This window comes from Ammospiza nelsoni, chromosome 7, assembly GCF_027579445.1.
Source record: "Ammospiza nelsoni isolate bAmmNel1 chromosome 7, bAmmNel1.pri, whole genome shotgun sequence".
Lineage (NCBI taxonomy): Eukaryota > Metazoa > Chordata > Aves > Passeriformes > Passerellidae > Ammospiza > Ammospiza nelsoni.
The window spans coordinates 14,689,440-14,714,313 of record NC_080639.1 but is presented as its reverse complement, the minus strand read 5'-3'; the positions used below and the strand labels follow the sequence as shown (position 1 = coordinate 14,714,313).

The 24,874-nt window shown below is 48.2% G+C and overlaps 1 protein-coding gene across 7 annotated transcripts in view; it reads left to right on the top strand.

Moving 5' to 3' along the window:
• NRP2 (neuropilin 2) overlaps positions 1-24,874 on the top strand; it is an 88,563-nt gene that overhangs the window by 22,652 nt on the left and 41,037 nt on the right. For all 7 annotated transcript variants that reach the window (XR_009418768.1, XR_009418769.1, XM_059475697.1 and 4 more), the window contains exons 3-10: positions 5,856-6,037; positions 10,227-10,457; positions 10,990-11,145; positions 13,012-13,181; positions 14,216-14,371; positions 22,706-22,850; positions 23,144-23,493; positions 24,606-24,750. Coding sequence is in view for 5 of the 7 variants with exons in the window: in XM_059475697.1 (XP_059331680.1) it covers positions 5,856-6,037; positions 10,227-10,457; positions 10,990-11,145; positions 13,012-13,181; positions 14,216-14,371; positions 22,706-22,850; positions 23,144-23,493; positions 24,606-24,750 (1,535 nt within the window). In the remaining 2 variants the exon portion in view is untranslated. The remainder of the gene's footprint in view (positions 1-5,855; positions 6,038-10,226; positions 10,458-10,989; positions 11,146-13,011; positions 13,182-14,215; positions 14,372-22,705; positions 22,851-23,143; positions 23,494-24,605; positions 24,751-24,874) is intronic.

Sequence of the window (24,874 nt, the reverse complement as noted above, 5' to 3'; positions counted from 1 at the left end):
TCAGTTATTTCCATAAGGGCAAAACAAGGGCAGGCTCTGTGAGCATCTTTTGACTTAGCATAGGCAAAAATGACCCCAAAAGGTTCAGACTGAGATCAGATTCATCTCTGCATTGTTCAGACACCCAAAGCCCAGGTCTAGTCAGTAAGAGTGATTTAAAGTATTTCTGTTGTCAGTGCAGAAGAACAATTAATCCCAATCCAAGCTGGATGTGAGAAATCTGCTTCCACTGAGAGTAGAGGACGTTTCGTTGGCTAAACCTAGATGTGGTACAGGCTTTTTAGTTCTGTGCACAAATCCGTATCAGAGCCTGTGTCTATGAGGACTGATTCTCTTCTCACACCAGGATAAATTAGGAGTGATTACCCTTAAAATGATGAGTTACACATGTGTAAAACCAGTTCAAGTCAAAGGAGAATCCAATTAATCTGCTGTATTTATAATTAATTACTCTGATTAAGGGCTGGCAGCTAAGATCAAACTCCATTGCTCTTGTTTCATCAGACAACAGAGGCGCTTGCCTCTGCTATCATGGCTGTAAAAAAAATCATTTAGAAGTCCTCAGTAGCTTCTGGAACAATTTAACCTTTGAAGGGCATGTCCTGCAGTTGCTCAAGATTGTGCAAACATCACAGAGAAGTTTTTTTTGTCTTTTGCAATGTAACCACCCATGAAATAAGGATTTGGTTGGAAGGTGGCGTACAAAAGAGCATGAAGATGAGTGGTGACACAGAAAAATCTACTAAGCCAGCTAGCATATAATGGACATTAATTCTAGCCACCTCTTGATTGCACAACAAGCACAGAGATGCTGGTTCACCATTTCTTAACTATTACTATACTACTACTGCTATTTAGTTTCTAAGAAACTGTCTGTTCTTAGAGAATGATCAAAAAGCCTCATGCTTTTTATAAGAATTTCTGAGAAATAAGCCTCCCACCACCTTTTCAAAGGGGTAACAATTCTATTTACTAGCTGCCTTTGTGGCTAAGCACAGGCCTTGCCCAGCTACCTGCAGAATATTAACACCTGCTGAATTTCACTAGAATTGCAGTTTCTCTTCCTCTCCTCAGCAAATGCATTCAAGACACAATGACATATGGTTCAAGCAGATCAGAGGTCTTGAAGGCTCAAGTCAGCCCTGGGCATTCCCAAATTTAGGGTTGTTGGCATGCAGTCTGTACCTATTTGTCTCCCTGTCTATCTAGGCCAGATTTCTCCAATAGAATATAATCTCTCCAGTCAAGACTGGCTTCTATTCTTGGCCCTGCTGCAAACTTCCTGTGTGACCTTTCAGGGCAGAAGGCTCCTCTCTGCCTTCCTACCTCCCAGGGTCTCGTGAGAATCCCATCATTACTGTTTGCCAGCTGCAGTCATGAGCCCCATGGAAACGCCTATAAATAATAGCTCCAAATTAAACATTGGGGAGGTTCAGGTTAGAGCCTTGCCTCTCTCTCCAGTCCTGGCAAGCACTGGAAACAGGGCTTTGCTGAGTGCAAGTCCTCACCTACTTCAAATCATAGCTCTAGAGAGAGACAGAGAAAGCTGCCAGCTAGGTCAGAGCTTGGCCAGTCCTCCTTAGGCTTTGAAGCAAGGCTTGCACAAGTTTATGCATTCAGAGGTCGAGTGATATGGCTGTGAACATGTGAATAATTTGTTATGTTTCCTCCTATGCTAAGCTGGTGTCCCTGTAATGCCCTTGAAGTATGTTTCAGGGGGAAGGACTCAGCATCTCTTGGGACCTGGGGGTGAAGGTCAGTGGGGTTGATGATTTTGTGTTCAGCAGTATGGGTCTCTAAACTGTTTGTGCTGGGTGTCCCTCTGGAGAGGAGCACCCAGACGAATGTCACAGGCTTTCTGGTGCTGCTCCCCACATGGGTTGTAGCATTTATGGAGCTCAGCAGTGCCTGAGTGGGCACCTGGGAGGTCTGCCCTGGCCCTAGGGGATCATGGAGCACAGCTCAAAGATCAGGGAGCAGATTGCCTATTTTGCAGCAGAAAAGGATTGAAAAGCTGGAGGTCTTCTCATAATTGCTACAGCTGGGGCTTGCTGCCTTTGTTGCACCTCATTTTGGAAGCCAGCAGCAAAGTGACATGGGAAAAAGAGAAAGGAAAGCCTGGGAAGCAGAGAGGTTGACTGGAGGAAAAAGCAAGCAAACAAGCATGAATAATACAGGCTGTAGAAGTGCTTTACAATTAGTTTATAAAAGCTCTCTTAACATCAGCAAAGCACTTTCTACTAAAAAATCTGTAATAAAAATGCAGCAATATTTGTAAGCATTGTACATTTTTCATTTAATTCTGTTAAACAACTTCAAGAAGACCATCTAAGCCTTGTGTTTCCCTTTTCTCAGCCTCCATAGTCTGGGCAGTTAAAAGCACTTCATCATTGCCTCCCAGCCTCAAAAGTCCCTGGTGAAAAGCAGTTTGAGGTGGTTTCAAACCAACTCACTGGCATTGTCACTCAAGTGGCAGCTCAGAATATCTTGCCATTGTGCCATTGGAGGAGCAGCCAAGTGTGCTCACCTTCCCTGCAAAAGAATAGTTGGTTAATCAATCTGTTATACCATGGGTTACAGAGGTTGCACCCTGCCCTCACATGTTTATGCCTGGCTCGTTGGAGCGATGCCTAGGTGTGGAGAGGTGGCCATGAAATGTGCTGGGGAGGTGGCAGCTTTCCCAGTGGAGGTAATGCCAGAGAGGTCAGCCCACAAGAATGTTGGTGCATGTTGACTGAAACAACAGATTTGGTTATATGAGTGAAATGCAAATTGCTGGGCACTGTATGAGACAGTTTGAACACCACTGCAGCATAAATGTGTCCCACTCAGCTGTGCCCTAGGCCATAGTTATCTGAAAATGAAATGGTTAGAGTAGAAAGCATGGTTGGGTTTTCTTCCAATTTTTCTTCTTGTTTTTCACAAGGGAAGAAGAAAGTCTAGAAACCATATTTAAGCTTAACAGGAGCGAAGATTTGGCCAAACTGGATTGTAACTTGACCCAGAATGAGGAGAATGGAGTTTATCTGTTTGATGGAGGGCCAAGGCATGGACATGCCTAAAGCTCATGGATCCAAAACAATCTGTGGTGGGGATTAGCTAGCATTCTTGCTGAAGTTTGGAAGTTTAACAGTTTTGATTGGCTGTCTTTAGTGTTTCATTTTGAAAGCCTAAAGCTTAATTGCTGTGATGGAGAGGAAGTAGGGGCTCCTGCTCATCTGGGCTGGTGCTTTCTCCCAAGTGTAGTACTTCCTCAATTCACACTCTGTTTACATGGCCCAAAGAAAAGGTTTTGCCTCATGCAGAGCAGAGGACTTGGGCCAAGATTTTTTGACTAGGGAAGAAAATTCTTACACATTTCTATTAATTTTACATTTGGCAAAAAATTTCCTGACCTTCTCTTAAAGGGCTTTTTTTCAGTTGTTTTTAACATTTGATTTATTCAGGATTAGCTCCAGTGTGAGAAAGCTAAGTTAGATGCTTGAATGAAGCCAAATAGGGCTTAATTTAAAGAGGCAAATATTTCCTGATGATTTACTTACTTGATTCATTCTTTTAATTTTCCATTTGCAGATTGCCCAAGAGCAGATTGCAATATTCCCTAATTGTATGTATTACTGGAAGTCTGTCACCCATTCAATAAGCAAAAATTTCTTGGTCCAGAACCTGCTTCTGAAATTCCAGGCTCCTACAGAACTGGGTGGCTTGAGGAGCCATGTGGACAGCACTACGATATTTGTTGTGCTGGCCACAGCAGAAGCTGTGATCATTGCAGTCAAGCAGCTGAAGCCATGTACTGTGTTGGCAAGGTACAACCCCACAAGGGCACAAACAGATGTGGTTCCCTGGGATGCAGCTAACCTCTGCCTGTGCATGAAAATGGCAGCTTCTACAATCCACTCCATTAACTGTGTTTTGCCAACATTCACGTTTTTGCCAAATTAATTTTTTGCCACATACTCAAATTTCACTAGTAACCAGTAGTTCTGCAGCACAGATGTGCACTTCAGATGTGGAAGGGCTGCAAGCATGCTGAAAGCAAGTAGTTATTTAGAAAACAAAATGTCCCCACTGTTTGCTCAATACTACTTTAAACAAATAGACAAACAAGGAGGAAAAAGTTCTACTTAAAAGAAGCACTAACACTGCCTTCTCTGTTCCTCCTCCCTGGAGAGATGGTAGGATGAACTCCACATGATGGACATTAGTGGGGTCACGCAGGGTGCTGCTGACTGGTGTCAGGGTAACAAGGGGTCACAAGGTGATAAGGGGCTAGGCCGAGCTGAGGAGAGAGCAGGGGGAGCAATCTTCATTTGCATTGCTGTGTGTCCACACACCAGCTAAGCCAAATGCTCTTCCTCTTCCAGTGCCACTTCTCAAGACCGCTTGGATTTCACCTTGGCCAAGCCAATTGAGTCTGTAATGAAGTTAAAGGCTGGGCAATTGCAGCTAGTTGAGTGTTCAGTCCAGCGTAGACAGGATTTTATCTGCAGGCATTTTCCTTCTGGCTCTCAGCCTGATTTAATCCCAGAAAGGAGTGAAACCAAAGCTGTCTGGGCCATCTTTCTTTGTGGAGGAGCACACTAAGTCCCTGTAAGTTTGTTTTGAGGCTGTTGCTCGCCGATATGTGCTTTGCAGAACGGGAATGAGTCACATGAGGATCATTCTGTATCCAGCAAGCTACTTCTCCTTTCAACTCTCCATTCTCAAACAGAAGATCTTGTGACAAAGAAGAAAGGCAGATTCCTGACAGCCTGGAAATGCTTTTTTCCTCCCTGGCCCCTTAAGAAGAGCTGTAGTATGTTGTTCAAACAGGTTGATACAAAGCAAATAAACAGTCCTAGAGAGATGGTCAGTTTCTGTAAATAGCAGCGTGCTGGCCACACAGGAGAGGGGCGGGGAGAACGTGGGTGTTAGAAAGCAGCTGAAGAACAAGATGTACACGTAAAAGCTGTTTGTTTCTTCACAGCACACAGAGCCTGATACTACTACCTTGCCTACTCATGGCCTAGAAAATATGGAGGGATCTGTGGCAGTTTCACCTTCCAGCCAAGCTTTGCAACAAGCTTTTGTCTCTGCAGCAAGAGGCAATTTTTCTAACCCTACGCATTCCTCCCCCAGACCAGTCAGACACCCAGGCCAGTAGGAACATCTTCAAGTAGGGTTTAGCAAAGGCAGGTTGCATTTGCAGGGTGTACAGGATCAGCAATAATGAGTGTAGGTACCCAGCTCTTACACAAAACTTCTTATCCATGGAAAATCTTCATTAGCACTTAATAGAAGAGGATTAATATTAATGTCCAAGCACTAAGTGAGTTTACTTGCCATGCTTGCTAAAGGACCAATGTGATATCAGTGCACAAAAGAGCTACCTGCTCACATGGATTGAACACTCACAGTCTCACTTGGTACATACTTGCCCAAATCCCACATGGATACTGGAATAAAGCAAGCTCTGCCAAACAGCACAATGGCACTCCAGAAGAGAGCTCAAGGGAGGAGAGCAGCCTCAGGAGAGTTGTGTCTGAGCTTCTCCCATGCCAAAGGAGTTTTGTGGAAGTGGAGGTAATGTGTGTTCTAAATTTTGCATGTTGGCTGTGAAGGTGAGCGGATGTATGTACAACAAATTAATGACGTGAATGACAGCAGAGGAAAGGACCTAAATGTAGTCAGACAAAAGAGAAAAAGTGTTTTGGGATCTGTGGTGTGGTGTGCTGTGAATAAGAGTCCCAGGTACCTGTCTGGAAGACGTTCTGTGAAGTATGCAGATACTGAGAGTGGTTTCTGTTTGTGCCTGGCATCCTGAAGCATGTCCCTGACAGATGGTTTCCCTGCCATTTCACCTGCCTCCGCAGGTACGACTACATCGAGATCCGCGATGGGGACAGCGAGGCGGCAGACCTGCTGGGCAAGCACTGTGGGAACATTGCACCTCCTACCATCATCTCTTCCGGCCCCTCTCTCTATATCAAGTTCACCTCAGACTACGCACGGCAAGGTGCCGGCTTCTCTCTGCGCTATGAGATCTACAAGACAGGTGAGTGTCTGAGTCAGTGCCTGTCTCCCAAGCTGTTTGACACAATTATCTTTGTCTGGAGATGCCTTTGACCACCTTTTCAATGTGATTTCTAGCATATTTTCCAGAGATAAAGGACTTTTTTCTTTTAAGTGAAGCAAGTCTGTGCAGCACATTTCCAAGAAGGTAATGTTAGTGGCACATGACAGTGAATTTTTGGATCACAGGGTGCAATTAAAGCAGGGTTCCTCCTTAAATACTCTCTTGTATTCGAGGACTAGAAACATATATCTTTACTCTCTGGCATGTGTGGAGCTTGTTAGGGCTAAAAAGGGATTGTCCCTCTGATAGAAGTGCATGGAGCTCCCCCTCCTGTGGAGCTGTGATTCAGGGTTGATCAGTGATGCTGTGTTTTCTCTCCACGGATGTGGGGTTTGTAACTGGGGAGCTCTAGTCTTCAAGTGATTGCTGTCAGCAATGCTGTCAAAGTCTGAGGCAGCATCCTTCCAGGCTGATATAAGACAAAGTGTTCATAATTCTATTTAATACTTAAATTACTATAGAGGAAAGAAAAATCTGCTTAAAGCCCTTTTAGTAGTCTCTCTATCTAAATATTTGCCAGAATTTTGTGCCTGGGAAGAAAGGCTTGAAAAAATAGCCTCTGCTCTGTGTGCATGTGAGAGAGGTGTGCCTGCATGCTGAGGGATCAGGAGAGTGTTTTGTGTGGGCACACAGGCACCTGCCATGTGCCCACATTCCTTTGGTGATGTGTTAGAAGACAACACACGTGGCTTTCAGTCATTGCATCCAGTGCCAAAAAAGAGGTGTCTGTGCCATGGGAAGAACCAAAAAGGAGCACAAGGTTGCTGGTCCAGCATCTCTAAAGAAAAGATGGGGAGCACAGGCAGCAGTGCCCAGGGGCCCTAGGCCAGCTGTGCAGCAGGCAGAGTTGCACAGACAGCCCACAGCCTGGCTGGAGGTAGATGTGAATGTTGAGACTTTGCTGCAAGAGAATGAAACTCCCTAAATTCATTGTGAATCAATGAGGACAGGACTTGTGTGAAGGTTCAGATGGATGAGGAAAGTGCTGTTGCTGGTGGTTGCCTGGACTGCATAACTGGCCATTGAGATGCTGAGCAGCCAGCTCACCACCACTGTTTATGGTTAGGATGCAGATTAGTCCTGAAAGTTTAGTGATTCAGCCAGACATTGCGGTTTGCTAAGGCCAGTTGCCATCAATAAAGATGGCAAAGAACACAGGTGAGAAGACCCACCTCAGCCCCCCTGCCTCTCTCACCCTGCTCACACCTCCTGTGAGCCCAGCAGGCTTGCTGGGTTGTGCCTGACCTCACACTCCATCCATGCCCTGACTTAGAGCACAAAGCACTGTGGGCTGATCCAGCTGGCTGAGGTGGCCTGGCCATGCAGTGGGAAGGGATGGCAGACAGGAACCCTGTTGGTCTGGCTGGGAGCCAGTAAGGGACCAAATCTGTGAGGAAAGGAGAAGTTGTTACTGGGAGGTAGAGGAGTCAAGAGCTGATCTGGAGGAGAGCAGGTATTGGATGGAGGCTGGAGCTGAAGTGGTGCTGGCTCATTTTGCCACCCCCACCCCTGCAGGCAGCCATCCTCTCCAGATACAGCCACGCTTTCTTACAGCCACAGCCCATGAAATCAAGCCTGGCAAGGCAGGTTCTGACACAGGAGTGTGGGTGAGCCCGTGATCCGGGAGCACTCCCAGCCCACATCTGCCCGGCCCCAGTCCCTGCCGGGGCTCCAGAGGGGGCCGTGGGCAGTGCTGGCTGCAGCGCTCCTGCAGTACAAGCAAACCCTGCCTTTTGTTGGCAGGCAGGCAGGCACGGGCCAAGTTTCCATCTGAGCTGTCAGGGTAACCAGCAAGGGTGTCACCAGCTTTAAAGGTCATCGGATCGTCATTGTCCACATCAGTAAAAGCAGCAGTGGCTGCAGATTCCTTCTGTCTTAAAGGTGACCTAAAAAAACAACTCTTTTCAATAGAGCATTTCTTTCCCCACCTTGTGCTAAATTTCCCTTATCACAGTGTGAGAGGGAAGCAATCTGCATACAAACAACCACATACCAGTCTTTGAATGCCCTGATGGGTATCAGCCAGCAGTCTGTGGGCTGACAAGAGCTGCCTGCCCCGGCTGGTCCAGCCTCCCTGCTGCTCCCTTTGTGAGTTAGTTTCGCAGGGCCGGCCTGAGCTCTCCAGCGCCGTCTCCTCTCAGGCTGGCCTGTGCTGCAGAAGTCAGCATGACTCCCGTTGATTATCTGCAGCTTCCTTATAAAAAGCTGATCATTGTGTTTGCTGCTATTAGCCAAAATGTAGACAAAGATGCCGAATGTGATAAGAACGCCACGGGAGGAAACTGTTGTCTAATGTGGTCTTGCCTGTTGCTAGAGGACAGTCCCTGACTCTGGGTTTAGCCCTTCATTTTCCCGCGAGCTCAGAGCTCGTGTTATTTTCACTATTTATCTGTTAGTCTTTGAGGTTGTTTGGAGCGAAGTACACCCTTATCCCTGCTCATGGCATTATGCTGTGATTTGTGTTGGCTTTTTTTTTTTTTTTTTTTTTTGTGTCTGCATTTTACCCCACAGGTTCACACCAGAAAAGCTGGCTGGTTCATTAGGTAGTCAATTAAGAGCCTCTCCTGAGTAGCTCTCCAGCCAGGCACTGCATAATGCAGTGCAAGATCCTGCTATTACTGCAGGCTGCTGGCCTGACTCTGTAGGTTAATGCTGAATTGAATAACAAGTCTGCCATTAGTCCTGGGAAGGCTGGTGCTGCCTGGGAGAGCTGGAGCAAGAGGGTTTGTAGAGGAGAAGGAGAGTGTCCCAGTGAAAGTGAAGCAGAAGCCTTTGTGAATGCTAGTGCCAGGTTGCAGCAGTGGCCAGCAGCCTCTCTAACACCCCCTTTCTCCTCTGATAGCTCCAGGCTGCAGATTTCTGTTGCCTATTGTCCTGGCAAGGCTTTCAAAGTCACCGTGGTATGAATATGACACAAATTCCCCCTTCCCCAAGCAGCCCGAGGCACCTTGGCTGTATGAGAGGGGGCACCGAGCTGGCCCGGCTGCAGCCGAGGCCAGTGCTGAGGTCAGCAATAAATAAGAGGCAACATTGTCTGTCCTCCCCACCACGCAAAGGTCTTCCTTAAGGATAGAAATAACTTGCATTTCTGGTGTGGATGGCTCATTCTGTGAAAAAGAGGGCTCTGTTCCTGCTCTCAGCAGAGACCCCCCCTGCCATGGCCTCTGTTATCCCCACTATTAATGTGGCCACGTTGTGGAGATGTATGCTGGAGCTGGCCCCTGTCCCTTGTGTGGGTCTTTGGGGCAGGAGTGGGGGCTGCAGGCTAACTGTGCACTTCCCAAGGGTTTGCAGCAAACAGTGGAGACATTGGCACCCTCCCACAGGCCCTCACGCTGTGTAAATATTTGTGCTTACGGATTTTCCCAAGAGGAAACTGAGGCACACATATCTGTGCTGGAAGGCTGGAGTTTGCAGGAGACTGGCCCATGGGAACAGCCTTTCCAAAATGAGTACATCCCAATACTCCTCTCTGCCCTATCCCAGGCAGCTCCTTCCCCAAATGGGGCTCCTCCACCAGGCTGGGGTCGCTGTGGCACCTTTGCCTGCATGGCTGCAGGTAGCAGCTGTGTCATGACTGCTGTGGATGGAGGCTCCCTGTGTGCCAGCCAGCCTCTCTGCAGGCTCTGGAGCAGCACACAGGCCTGCCAGGTCAGTTTGGGGGTGGGTTACAGTGGAAAGTGCCAGCTGAGGAAGACAGGCCAACTTGGTGTGGCCTCCCTGTCCACCACCATGGGTGTGAGGGACATGGCATGATGCTGGCCTGCCAAATCACAGCAATGGCTTTGGATAAAATCACTCTTCTAGTCCTGGTTTTGAGGTAATTGTCAGGAGGATCAGCAGTGGTTTACAGATTATGTCTGCAAAGCTAAGGGATTTTGAACCATGTTGTCCACTACAGTACCTCATGGATCTTGTCTTTCCACCTGTGGAAAGCTTTGAAAATCACCTTCTCACTTCTTGCAGTAATTCCCACAGCTCTTGAGCTGCAGGACATTTCCAGAAGTGAATACACAACCCTAAACTCAGAATGGGGTTTTCACAGTGCCAAGTTGTTGGCATTAAGCTTCGTTGTTGCTAAGGCTCTGGGTTTTTCCTGCTGCTACAGGCTCCGAGGACTGCTCCAGAAACTTCACTGCCTCCAACGGCACTATTGAGTCTCCAGGTTTTCCTGACAAGTATCCACACAACCTGGACTGCATCTTCACCATCATAGCCAAGCCAAAGACAGAAATACTCCTCCACTTTCTGCTTTTTGACCTCGAGCATGACCCACTGCAGTCGGGGGAAGGAGACTGCAAGTATGACTGGCTAGACATCTGGGATGGCATCCCTCAGGGTAAGCCACGGGGTGCTGCACTGCTTTCCTTGGCCCTTCCTGGTGTCACAAAGCTCCAAAACTGTGCAGTATGTCTGAACACCAAGGGTGCCTAACCTCAGAGGTGGCTGCAGCCTGCAACCTGCCTTTAGGGCACACCATGGCCAGCTTGGGGACAGTGTGCCTGCTGAAGGCTTCCTTCATTAAACCACAAACTACTGCTCTGTTGTAACCACTGATCTGAAAAGCCCCATGGGACACTCCAAACACCAGCAGGTCTCCCTCAGGGAAGGGCAGTGGGTTCATGCAATGATGGGAGGACTTCCCTACCTTATAGCAAAACCGAGAAACAGAGCATTTTGGAGCATTTCCCAGCAATTGCAGAGCAATGCCTGCTGCAGTGGATATTTCTGCACTGCATGGCACCAGGCCAATAGATATAAAAAATAGCCCATCTCTGAAGCCTATCTTTTTTATCCTGATCAGCAATGAGCTGGTGACCCAGGAGGCCAGCGGAAAAGCAGGCATTACCTTTGCTGCTCTTTCTTTTCAGTTGGCCCCTTGATAGGCAGGTACTGTGGCGTTAATATGCCATCGGACATCCGCTCGACCACCGGCGTCCTCTCTCTCACCTTCCACACGGACCTGGCAGTGGCTAAGGATGGTTTCTCTGCTCAGTACTACTTGATCCACCAGGAAGTCCCAGAAAGTAAGTTGGAAATGTGTGTGTAAGACTTAGTTGTGTCCCCTGTGTTTCCCATCTTTCATTTGGCATATGTGAGAGTAAAGCAGGCAGAAGTGTGTCCAGGGACTGGTTCTCCACCAGCAGTGCAGACAGCAGTTTCACTTAGGTCTCTTCTCTATTTTGATAGAAATAAGATTTCAAGTAAGAATTTAACTTTCTGACCTTTTCTTGACTTTTCACTTGCTTGTGAAGTCTTCTCAATACCTTTTGGGTTAGCATCCTTCATGTATGTACTGAGCCCAAAAGATTTAGGGGAAGACTTCAGCCCAGCATGTGCAGCAGATTCATTAAAGCATGGGGAAAAATATGCGCGCTCTCTCTCTCTCTAGTTTTCCAGAAATTCACAGTCCCAAACCACAAATTGGAATTTCTTGGCTGTCTAATTAAAGATTGCTTAAAGCTCTAAGAATTTCAAGCCAAATTTTGTTTTATAACCCTTAATAAGGGAGGTAAATTGATATGGAGCGAGGAAATAAGTTGTGTGTTTTGAGAATGAAGAGCATTTTGATTTTTTATGATAATGCAGGCAAGGAAAGATTCCATTTGTTTTCCCATTATATTTTTGCCTCAGAACTACTGTTCTTGACCTCTGTTCACAGTGAACCTTTGATACAACAGAAGAAGCCTTCAGGACAACCCTCAGTCCCAGAGAAAGACAGGGAGTCCCTGACCTGCCGCTGAAAGCCTGTGACAGAGAGCAGGGTAGAGTAGGGGTTGTGCAGCACCAGGGCAGCAGGGTTACAATCTCTTACTCTATGATTGAGTAAGGATTGTTCTGCTGAGGCTGTGAGAGTTACAGATAAGCATGAGCTCTTCACCATTACCTATTGCCACACTCCGTTGATCTGTTCCTTAATCCCTTTTCTGATCTGGATTTGTAAATAAAATGTTGAACACAAAGCTTGAGAAATCAAGCACCAGAGCCTTTGTGAAAGTGCCAGACCTGTTTTCCTTTATGGTGGTGTAAAATGAAAGTTTAGTAATAGCACTGACATCCTAACTTGGCCCATCATTTCCATCCAAGGCTGATTTGACCACATTAAAAAACACAGGCAGTTTGGTGGAGCCCTGTTGGTTTACAGCAGAAGCATGCTTGGACCCATGCAGTATTTTCTATCACTGCTTTCTTTGGTATTGTTTTTACAGGACAGCTGCTATAAAATAGATGAGCTGTGCCATAAAGATGAGCTAATTTTGACTTCTAAAGCCTTAGAAGTGAGGAGATCCAAACAAAAGCATAGCAGTGTCTTTCATAATCTTGTCTGGTTAATCCCTATGGGCCTGATACCACATACAGTGCATGCAGATAGACACAGACACAAACACACCTGCATCCCTGCTCTCACATGCTCACAAAACCTTTAGAGATGCCCATTCCAATCCTTGATGTTCCTGCTGGCAACAGTAAGCACCCTCCTAATGTGTCTGTCTGTATTCCTTGCTTTGTCAGTGCTTACATTTCACCTACAGCCTTCAAAATAGGAGCTTTGTGGCAAGGGTACTTGGAACATCTTGGTGGAGATGGAGGGAGGCAAGGGACATAATTGTGTCAAAACTGAACAAAGGTGAAGAAGATGGAGAAAGGGACAAAGATCCAGACTGTATTAGTGTTCAGAGGGCCATGCAAACACAAAGCTGCCCTATCTATAATTTTTCAGTGCCGTCTGTGAACACACACAACCTGCAAGATGGTGCAGATCTGTTCATCTTTCCAGACAGGCAGCTTTGCTCAGGGTTAGCTGATGAGATTAGTTCAGGGCTGCCTTTCACTCGGGGATGAAGTACTGAGAGTGTAAGCCAATCTCTTGTGTATGTGTGTGTCTGCTCTAGACTTTCAGTGCAATGTGCCTCTGGGGATGGAGTCTGGCAGGATCTCCAACATGCAGATCAGTGCCTCCTCCACCTACTCAGATGGGCGATGGACCCCTCAGCAGAGCCGGCTCAACAGTGATGACAACGGCTGGACCCCCAATGTAGACAGCAACAAAGAGTACCTCCAGGTACCTTTCCAGCCCCCTTGCCTCTTCCCCCACCAAATGGAGTGTCACGCTCCTAAACTGACCCGTGACCATAAGGGCTGTTGAATTTTTTATTGCCTCTGGCTCACGGGGAGCAAGCAGCAGGGGAGCTGCAGTGCCTGGTGAAATGCAGCAGGCTGGCTCTCCCATTAGCTTGCCCGCACAAGGACTGACTCCATCCGCTGTCTCTCTCCCAGCCCCTCCTTTCTGCCCAAACCTTGATGGACTTTCCATCAGTCTGACAGAGACTGAGAGACCTCTGCCACTTACAAGGGCCACTGACTCCACCACTGGCCTGAGGACCAAAGTCTCCAGGGGGTGAATAGAAAAACAACTAGAATAATGTTTATCTCATCAGCGATGCAGGGAGCGTGAGCGGGCTGATGTCAGGCGGGGGGCTGACAGAGCAAAGGCTTTCCCTGGGAGCTGGTTAGAGCCACAGTGTGTCCACACACAGCTTCTGGCTGTGTCACATCGCTGGGGGACACTGCTTGCTAAAGGGCACTACGAGCAGGAGGTGCTGAATGTCATTGCCTCTAGCAGACGTCTCATTCTTCATTCATGGCAGGGCTACTAAGCCAGCTCTGCTGACCTTTCTCAACCCATGTTGTAAAACAAACAGGAAAAAAAACCAGCAGGGCAAAACCAAGAGCTGCAGCACTTGCTAATTGGATATTATGCTTTTATTTTACATGGAAAAAGTCAGTCTCTGTCCTGCTTTAATGGATGTGCGCTTCTGTGCAGATCCTATTGCTTGGTCTGAGGCAGGAAGGCGGCTTTGTGATGGTCCCATATAAACAGACATCAAGATCCTTAGCTACTCTTGTCCCAGGGTTCTATCCTGCTGCAGTCAGCCCTGGCAAGGGTTGTGGATGTTGAACTGTGCACCCACAGAGAGTGAGACAGGCTGAATTTGCACTTTTAATTTTTCGGAGACAGAGAGAGGAACTAATTAGCCACTCTGGACTCTCAGGTGATCACCAGTCTCTTTCTCATCCCTTTTTCCCCTTGGCAAGGTGGACCTCCAATTCCTGACTGTGCTCACAGCCATTGCCACACAGGGTGCCATCTCAAGAGAAACCCAGAAGGGCTACTATGTGCGTACCTACAAGCTGGAGGTCAGCACCAATGGGGAGGACTGGATGATGTACAGACACGGGAAAAACCACAAGGTAATGTCCTTTTTGTCTCTTCTTCCTGCACCTTGGTGAGTCTTGCAGCCAACAAGAGGGAAGAGAACAGAGATTTTGCAGGTCCAGAGGGTTTAATCTGTGAGGGACCCTTTTTCTGATAATGGCTAAAAGACTGATGATGCTCTGAGCAGAAATAGTCCTTTCTCCTCTGCACAGCAATGAGGAAACACTATTCCTTGGAAAACCTGGCTGCTGCTTCATATTTCGTGGTGGTGAGAGTATGTTCTTTGACTGCAAATGAAGGAGAAAATGTTTTCACAGCCTGTGTTTTGCCATATAAGATTCATTGAGCTTTTGTGGTCGTAGACCTGTCTGCATGCTGGGTTAACAATCACAAAACCACATGAAACTGTAGTTCAGGAGTTACTGAGGCCTGGAAATGAAAGGGCACAAATCCTAAGAGGCAATTGCACCATCCCAGAGAACAAAATGAGCAATAAATAATGAGAAATAATTCAGGCTGCCAGAGCTGTAAGATCTGCGCTAAGCAGGCATGGTGAGAATGGGTGCATTGAGCCCTGGGAGCTGTGCATGCTCTTGCTGTGTTTCTGGGACACCCACAGAGGTGGGAGCAAGGAGGAAGGAGGGTAAATATGAGTGTTCATCTGTTTCACACCATATGGATGCTGGTGTGTGGCCAGGAAAGATAAACTTGGAGTGGTCTGCATGGGAAGTATATGGAGAGGAGGGTTAAGGTAGCCATGGTGCCAGGCTGGCTTTTCTGTCTATTGCTTTGGTCATGTGGTTGTTCCTTGGTTAAGGGTGCCTCAAGAAAGTGCTTCTCTGCTCTTCTGTGGCACCCTCCAGCACTGCTGCTGTGTTTAGGTGCTCCCTGCTGATGTGCCATAGTGTGTCTGTGTGAACTCTGGCTGGGTCCCACACACCTCCCCCCACACACATGTCCCAGTCATTTTTGATTGCTCAGCACTTCTATTAAATTAGCTGTCCCTTCCCTTTGCTGGCACGAAATGCAGTAGCCTGCCTTGTCCAGGATTCATCCAGACATTTCCTTCCCTTCCGGGCTTCTGCGATTTCCCCTTCCCCACAAGTGTGTCTTAGGTTCAAATTCCCTCTGCTTCCCAGAATGAGTCCTCACTGTGCAGGGGTACCTATCAGGGTCTCATACCTGCAATATTTGGAGTATTTAAGCTCCTCATGTGCCAGTGGGGGAGTGTTAGTCCTATTTTAGAAGCAGGGAAATGGAGGCACAGGGCAGTCCGGCCTCACATAGGGGAGTCCTCAGCTGGGCTCCCCCAGACCCCAGGTGCGCTGGCTCCAGGACAGTAGCTCATGGCAGAGATCATGTACAGCCCTGACACGGTGCCCATGCAGTGGTGTGGAGCCTCTGTGCTCTCCCAGGACCCACTGGTCACAGCAGACCTTTCTGTGAACCAGGGCCATCTCTCACCCCAGGTGAGTTTGGGTCTCATTGGGACCTTTTCTGTAAGCTGAGTCAGGCAGGACATACTCATCATGCTGGACAGAGAGATGAGCTATATACACAGTTCAGTGTTCCAAATAACCACGGGCAATAAATTTGCCTTTTAAAGTCTTAGCTGGAGCAGAAATTGGGCCTGGGGGGTGGTTTTAGTTGCAGAGGAGAATAAATATCCCATTTTTGCAGTCCTGGGTGTTGGATGCTGCATCCTCAGCCAGGGTGGAGCAGGACAGCATGTCTGGTTTCAGTGCTGCTCAGCCAATTTACGTTGCTCCAGCAAGACCCTAAAGCCTGGCTGGTGTCAATCCAAAATAATCTTACAACCATCTGAATTGTCACCATTTCAGGACTTGGCCCTTGATTTCTGTCAGCTTTTTTCTACTCTGTTTCCTCTTTTCATTAAAAAAGTGGAAAAAATCAAACATCTTCTTTTTTACTCCTCTGTTCCAGTATCTATTCATTCCCACATTCTGGCCTTCATGTAGCAGACACCTCCCAAGGCTGGAGGATAAGTAATTGCTTTTTGGTGGCTCGCCTACCCCTTGCATCCGGGTGACTGCTTTCCTGCCCTGCCAAACAACTGGCTGCCAGCTGCTGAGCTTCAGCAGGGCCAGGCCAAGGCCACTTGCTCACAGACCTGGTGCCGGGGGGCGCTGGTCCCACATTCCGTGCCCACGCTAATCCTGCTGTTCCTGTGCTAAGCAAGCTCCCAGATGTCTGTGATGTCTGTGCTCGGGGTGCAGCTCCCTCCCTGCATCAGTGCGGAGCTCGGTGCAGCCCAGGCTGCTGGAGCAAACCATGCCAAAGGGATTCATCAAGTCTGCCGCAGCTTGATTTGGTGCCATGAGGAGCAGGGAGGGAGGGGAAGGTGTGGCCAGACAGGCACTCTCTATATACATGCAGATATATATATATAAACATACATATATGCACACGTATATATGCACATGCACACATAGACATATGGGGTGTACCAAACACTGCTCAGAATTTCTGCCAGCTCTGTGGGCCAAAAGCAGTGCTCTGCCACGTGTAGGTGGGTCAGCTAACATTCACATCTTCATCAGGGAGCTAATGCAAGAGAAAACCAGCAAGTGCAGGGGGGTGGGGAGGGGATGATGCTCCCTGCAGAGGATGGGAAGCTCTCACTGCCTCTCTTTTGCCCCCTACTTCCCCTCCCTCTGGTGTTTCGGATGACAGTGGGGCCAGGGTGTTTCCCTGCAAATGTGATGGCTCACCTTTGAGTCCCCAGCTGCTGGCACTCAGCAGCAAGGGAAACGGGAAAGGCAGGATGGAGCAGCGGAAAATGTGATTAATATGTGCTCACAGCAGACAGGGCTGGCTGGGCTGTTTCCGTGCCGAGCACTGCTGTGTTTCTGGGATGGGGAGGCAGTAGAAGGGCAGCTGGCAGGAGTGGAGCTCCACACATTCCCTCCCCTTCCCACCCCATCCCTGCTAGGTTTTCCTCCTTCCTGGCAGCCCAGTCCCCACAAAGCCTGGCCCAGACATCCCCCTGTCCAGGGGCTGGTGCTCCATCTTTCTCTCAGACATGGGGCCAGGGTGGGAGGCTAACCCAGCAACCTGGCCAGAGGTTCTGTGCTGTCTTCTTGTGTGTCCCTGAGAGGGGAGACAGGGAGGAGAATGGCCACCACAATGTGCCATCCTTACCAGCATGCCCCTACCAGGGGACAGGGCCAAACCAACCCTGCCACAGAAAAGCTGTTCTGGCTCTTGCCCACTCTGTTTTCCTCTACCTCCTGTGACCTGGGACCTGGGACCTGGCTGATGGTCTCTGAGGTTTGAGGTTATCTTCCAGGCATCAGCCCTGGTGTTCGTGCGGAGATCTTATCTAATTGCTTGCAAATGTCTTTAGAAAACAACAACTCTTCTTGAACCCAAGGAAGGAAAAGAGCACCTGGCAGGATTTGACCTTTTGTTTTTGGCCGTTTTCTTCACCTGGCAGGATTTGACCTTTTATTTTTGTCCATTTTCTTTGGACAGGCTCAACTATGAGGATTTTATCAGAAAACTAAGCTCCCATCCATTTTGATCCTCTTCCTTCTTTGTAGCATCTTGGGTTCCAGCTCCCATGTGGTGTGAGCCGCTCCATCTTAGTAACTGTGGAGATGAGCTCATAGGAATCATCTAGTGTGGCAAGGGACTGGGGATAGGATGGATTTCAGGATTTGGAGTGGGTTTGGGCCATGATGAGTGCTGCTCCATTGCTCTGTGTGTAAAATTTTCAGAATCTGTAGAAGTCAATGGATGAGAAATGGCAGCAAGATCCAGCTGATGTGTATTTTTCATTTCTTCCTTATTTAGATGGCTTTGTGCTTGTTATTAGTTAACTTTCCTGAGTGGCATTTCAGGTGGTAGCTGCACAAAGATTGAATTGCTGCAAGGAGCAGTGTCTCAGCTGTACACTGCAGCTGGGAACATCAGAGGTTTTTGGTGCTGGCAGTGAATATTGAGGATGACTCTTTGTGCCTTCCCTTAGGAATGTTCCTCTGTCTTTTCAGTTCTTAGGTCTCCTGTATTTACTCACCTGAGGAAGGAGAGAAAAGCTTTTAGTCCTGTGGCTTTTTTATCTGGAAAACTAAGGAAAAGCTGGCACAATGAGCCAGAGGGCCACAAGTGTTTCTGCGCAGAGACATCATGGTGCAGAGGATTTGCCCAGAAACATCCAGGTCCCAGCCTGCTTCTGCTGCTTTCGCAGGCAGGACAAAGACATCAGACTTTGCCAAAGGCAGACTTGTGCATTCACCCTTGGTGCAGTACCTGGGGAGAATTACAGCCCTGGATTTCCTAGCAAGGCTGCAGCTTTGTATTTCTGGGCCCTCTATCTCCTTTGCAGGCTAGCATAGCACCACTCCTCGTGTCCCTGATGACTCCCAAATCTGAGTGGAGCCTCTCAAAGACACAGAGCTGGCAAGCCCAGCCCAGCACAGTGTGCCTTGCCCAGACACAGTGCTTTGTTAAGTGTTGCCAAGTATCATTTTTCTTTTAACTCCTTGTTCCTGGATTTAATAAATCCAGAACTATCCACCCTCCACTTGAGCCAGAATCCTCCCACCATCAAACATGCCCCATTTTATTCCTTCCCTATCTGACAAGGAAAATAATCTCCCCTACTTTTCTCCTTCATGCTTCTCTGTCTAAATCCTGAAGCCCTAATCCTGTTAGCATGCTCTGTTCCAGAGCTCTGTCTCCACAGGAGTAACATAATCCTGCAGTAAATCTAGTGGGTCCAAAGAGACACATACGTATGGATGAAGGCAGGGCTGCTGCTGTCCTTGGCCTTCTCCTCTTCCTCCCTCAGCCACTTTCTTCAGCACCCCAAGAAATTACATAGTGGCCAAGCAGCATAATAAATAAAGCAGGAGAAAGGTTACCTCTTACCCCCTCCCTGACTCTCTGCCTCTTCAACTTCATGGCACTTTTTGTCTCCCTGTCCTTCATCTCCTTCACTCCAAGCTGCCAATGGCACAATTCCCATATCCACTGGAACTAATGTAGCTTCAGCAATCCCCCCCATCACCCTATGATGGTTCCAACATGTCAGAAATGCAACTTGCAAATGCTGCCGTGGATCTTGCATGTGTATGCACACAGAAAACTTTTGCAGTCCTCCTCTAGCCTAGACATCATGTCCCCTACTTTTACAGCCTCTCCCTAACCACTTGGTTTCTGCAGCAAATTAATTAAGCAGGTCAGCTCTCATTGATTATCAATTTAATTTCACATGCAGACCTGCTGTCTGGACTAAAATGTAGGTAAACATACAGTGTATGAGGAGAAGATGGGCAGCTCTTTGATGCAGCAGTGAAAGGGAGTTCCCTTTACTGTTTCTTGGAAGGTGCTTTTAATTTGTTAATGGTTTTCCCATTCGTCTTCTGGCTCCACCACCCTTCAGTGTGTGTTCATGTGCATAGGCATGTGTGCTCTCCACTGAGTGTATATCTATTTATCTATCTATCTCCCTAGATCACAGCCAGGTATTTTTTTTTCTGCTGGTGTAAATTACTGTGACTTCTTATACTTCGATGGTGATATGTTGATTTACACCATTCGAAGACTTGGCTCAAAATATGTGCTGAGTGGGATGGAAAGCAGATAGGACGGGAGGAATAGCAATGTTCTATTTTGGTAGAGAGGGAAGAAATCTTTGCTTTCTTGGCACTCCCAGTTTCACACATTTTCTTGCTAGTTCTTCCTATGCTGTGAGTGCTAATTTGAGGCAGGATGTGGAGCCTGTTGAAGTCAATGGGCCTCTCTCCACAGTGTGCTGGGGCTCTGGGGTCAGGATTTTCAGTACAGGGAAACCAGACGGTCAGGGTCAGACCCTGGTCAGCAGCATCAGGACCTGCAGGCTCACAATGCATTTCCCCTTGGGAAAGAGGCTGAAAGAGCAGGCATGTGGGAGTACCTCAGGTCTCTAGCAGCAGCAAGCACATGCCCTCTGGAAGTGGCCCCTCTGTGTTATGCTGAACAGAGTGCAAAGCAATGACTTGCCATGATCAGTTGGGGCTGTTTGGAAGCGAGGTTCAATGGAACAGATGATCCTACCAGTGCAGCTGATAGCACAGCTGGAAGTCAGGTGCCAATTCTGCCCTCACAAGCTGGCAGTCTGGAGTGTCATGGCCCAGATTCAGAGTACATAGCTTGTTGAATGTGATCTAGCTTGAGTGAGTTGCTGATTTCTTAATCTAAAGCAGAATTGAAATTGCTCTTCTTGGAAGCAAGTAATTGAGACCAAGGTCGTCTAAGAGATGTTTTCAGTGATGCTATAGCAGTGATAAAGTTTTTGGGCTCAGTCCTGCTTCTGCTTTCTGTCAAGCTTGACTGTGCAGAAGTCAGCAACAAATTATGCTGGTGTAAATTTGGATTCTGGCCCCTGATGCTTGTATGTGTGAAGTGAGCTAAAAAAGAACAAAACTTGAAACATGTTAAATCAAAAAGAGCAGCAAACTTCGTCAGTGACTGTTAAACATGCTGGTCCATATGCAACCTTTGGCTCCTGGAGTCTTCACACTGCTGACGGTGGGAAGCAAATAGAGGTTGCCAGGAGAAGACTGGATTTGGTGCCCTTGGACATCTGCTGGGGCCAGCATTAGGCGCCATCCTCTGGGACAGAGAGACCTTTGGTCTGACCTGACACGCTGCCCCTTATGCTAAAATAGTTGCACTGGCTCAGATAAACATTTCCTGTCCTCCGGTGTTAGGTTCAGAAATAAGGTGTTGTGTGTCAGCTTCTGTGTTGGCATAAAGCTGAAGGCTCTGCTGTGGTGTGGAAATATATCCTTTAAAATTGTTTGTGTGTGTGTCTGTGCCCGCGGGTTTACAAGGCACACACGCACATATGCCTGGAGAGTGTTTCACAGTAACCACTCTTCTTATAGCCCTCCTGCTGGAAAAAAAGGGTATTTGGTGTCTGCTGAGCAAGGAAAAAGATGGGAAGTGAGGTCAGACAGGATAAAATAGGATATTAAAAACACATAAACCATGCTGTGTTGTTAAACGGTAGCAGCATGATATATATTCTCTAGATTAGCATTTCTGCTCAAGTTCACATCAACCCCTCATCCCAATTACCAGACAGATTTGCAAGTGATTCCCTCTGTGCAGTGGCTGCTCCATCCACTGCTGAAGGAGTGGATGGTGATGGGGCAGCCCAGAGCTAGCTGGGGTGCCATGAACAGCCCTGTAAACACCCTCTGCACACCCTGCCGTGCTGGATCCTGGGAGACGGGAAGTAACATGTGCCATCTGCAAGCCTAGAGCCACAGGAGGCTCACAAAATGCTTCCTAGCTGCTATTCAAGGCAAGGGGCCAGGATACTGCCTCACCCCTTCTTCTGTCCTCAGTTGTTTGACTCTTGCCTCCCACAGGAGGCTGGTGCCAGAGATTACACTCTCCTGCTTTCCTGAGATAAACTTACTGGGAACTCTTGTGCTTAGTACACATACACAGGGTGGGAACTTGCAGAAGAACCCAGCCAGCATCTCAGTGTGGATGTGGTTCCTAGCTGAGATGGGAGAATAGTCTAGCCCTGTCCTGAAGTGCTTGGAGTGAAAGCAGGCAATGCCTGCAGCCTTGGTCAGTGATCTCTAGTGCTTTATGCTGGGGCAGAGAAAGGGTTGAAAATTATCCTCCCCTTGGGTATTTCCTCTTTCCCTCCCTTTTCTTTCCCACTATGGCTTTGCAGCCTAAAATAGAAACACATGTATCCAGTCCTTGTCCGGCCTATTAAAAAAATGGGCAGAAGAGGTGGATCTAACATCCATCTGGTAGTTATTGATTATGGCCATCTGGTAAGGCAGCAGCCTTTTGGTACCATGTGGGATCATAAACTCCCGAAAAGCTGTCTCCATGTGGCAGGCTGCATGTGCACAGGAGAGGCAAAGGCAAGGGGCTGAGTGAGGCAGAGCTTGTCACCCCAGGCAGAGGTGCACCCTTCCTGCTCACACCACTGCTTGCTTGTGATGTTCCCAGGTGGAGCTCAGTGTAAGGATGCATCAGGGGGTCAGCCTGTTTGGGGGCATCTTGTCACTTGTGCTGGAGCAGATCTAGGTCTGGAGGCAAGCTTGAAGCAGCTGGGGCCGGATAGTCTGAGGTGCTCATGGTTCTCGAAGTGCTGTGAGAGGCAGTCAGGCAGAAAGCTCCTGGCCCTCCTGCCTGGTAGGTGAGTCCATCCACCATGCTGTCCTGTGATATATGAGCAGCTCACATGTCCCTCCTGTCCTCTGGTGCTTGGAGGCCGGCCCTGACCAGAAAGCCTTTCCTTGGTTTTCCCTGCTGAGATAATTTTGACTGCTTATCTGGTGAGGATGTAACAGTGTGTGCAAATGTATATTTGTGCCTCCCTTCCCTTGCAGACATTTCAGGCCAATGAGGATGCCACAGAGGTGGTTCTCAACAAGATCCACAGCCCGGTGCTCACACGCTTCGTGCGCATCCGTCCCCAGACCTGGCACAATGGCATCGCCCTGAGGCTGGAGCTGTATGGCTGCCGCATCACAGGTGAGGGTCCTCTCCTCTCCCTGGCTTCAGTGCTCCTCTGTCCCCACAACAGCCTGTCCCAGGGGGCTGACCCTTGCCACTTCATGGCTGCTTGGGGTGGCAATGGTGACACTGACTAGCATGGAGGCATTCATCACAAGGGATGCACTTGGAGGGGCAGGACTGCAGCTCCTGCAGGGAGGGGGAAACGCCCTTTGGTGTTGGTTTAGTGTCCAGAGCTTAATGCTGTGAGGAGAACCAGGAGCACTTCCCTTCAATGACCCTGACTGTTAATGGCCTTTCCTTCCCTGCAGATTCACCCTGCTCCAACCTGCTGGGAATGCTTTCTGGCCTCATTCCTGACTCACAGATCTCTGCCTCTTCCATCAGAGGCTATGACTGGTCTCCCAGCATGGCCCGCCTGGTGAGCAGCCGCTCGGGCTGGTTTCCCCGAGTGCCCCAGGCCCAGCCTGGGGAGGAGTGGCTGCAGGTGGACCTTGGTGTCCCCAAGAACATCAAAGGCGTCATTATCCAGGGGGCTCGTGGAGGGGACAGCGTGACCACCACTGAGTCCCGATCCTTTGTGAAGAAGTTTAAGGTGGCCTACAGCATGAATGGAAAGGACTGGGACTTCATCCAGGACCCCAAAACAATGCAAGCCAAGGTAGGCACTGCCTGGAGCAGCTGCAAAACAGGATATTTTTCTGACTAGCTTCAGTCTGCCTGATGGGGTCTTGGGAAGTTGGCTGTCCACTCCCACAGAGACCTTGGGAGCTTGGGGTTGTCACCATGAAATCCCAGGTTTTGTCTCTTGGTGCTACTCCAAACCTGTACTGGTGGCCATAAGTTCCACCTTTCCCCAGGGATAGCAATTTCTTTCCATTTTCTATTGTGGATCAGGCATGGACATCACCTGCTGCTTCTCCCAGCTCCTGCAGGTCAGAGTCCAAAAGATGGTGTGTTTTATTTTGTTTTGTGTAAAACAATTATGTTTTACATGAACTAATTACATATTTTAAGGGGAAAGTTGTGGCTGTTGTTGTGTGCACCTCTGAAAGAGGAAGATGAATCACAAATTCTCTTTTGGAAATTTTCTATATCTAAAGTCCCTTTGTCACACTGGTGTGACCCTGAAATTCCCATATTTTTTCTTTATCATTGGAGTTCCCCATAATCTTTCTGCTTAGTGCTATGGGATGGCAGGGGGCTTGAGGAACAAATAAATTCTCTGCTACTGCCTGTTCTGTTTTTATGCATACTCCTCTGCCTAAAATTTGGGTAAGTTTTAATTTTTCCTGATCCTTCAGATGAGGGCTGATGCTATCTATAGCCCTCTGTTTATTCCCCACAGACTTTAGTTTGTTCATGTAAGCTGAAAAACAGCAGTACTTGGACTGTGAGGAAAACCAACCATTTACACCATCCTAGAACATGCAGTAGCTTTATTATCCAAGGATAAATCTGATCTCACTTATATGTCAATTTAGTGGATATTCCCTAGGCTTCCCGTGCATGGCTTGGATCAGAATCTAACCCCTGGATTCTGAGCAGAGGCCAGGAGAGATTGTGCAAGTTTCTCAGAAATAGCCTGCCTGGTCCCCTTGAAACCGAGAAGGAACCGCCCAATTTATGCTCAGCTGGGCTCAATGGCCTGGGGTCACTCAGACTGTGGCCACATTCTGCCAGACCCAAAATATCAAGTCTAGTTGAGAGCATGTGAAATGCTCACAATGCACACATCTCTTGCCTTTTCTCTCTCTCTCTTTCTCTCTCTAGCTTTTTGAAGGCAACATTCACTACGACATCCCCGAAGTCCGGAGGTTTGACCCTGTTCCTGCCCAGTACATCCGAGTGCACCCGGAGAGGTGGTCCCCAGCGGGAATAGGAATGCGCCTGGAGGTGCTGGGCTGTGACTGGACAGGTAGGAACCCCTACACCTCTGCCCACTGCCTGCTCTGGGGCCAGGCACTACACCAGCAAGGAGCAAACTTCAAGTTATTTCCTGCTGTCCTGCCTTGTCCATGCTGTGGCAGGGAGGCTGCAGC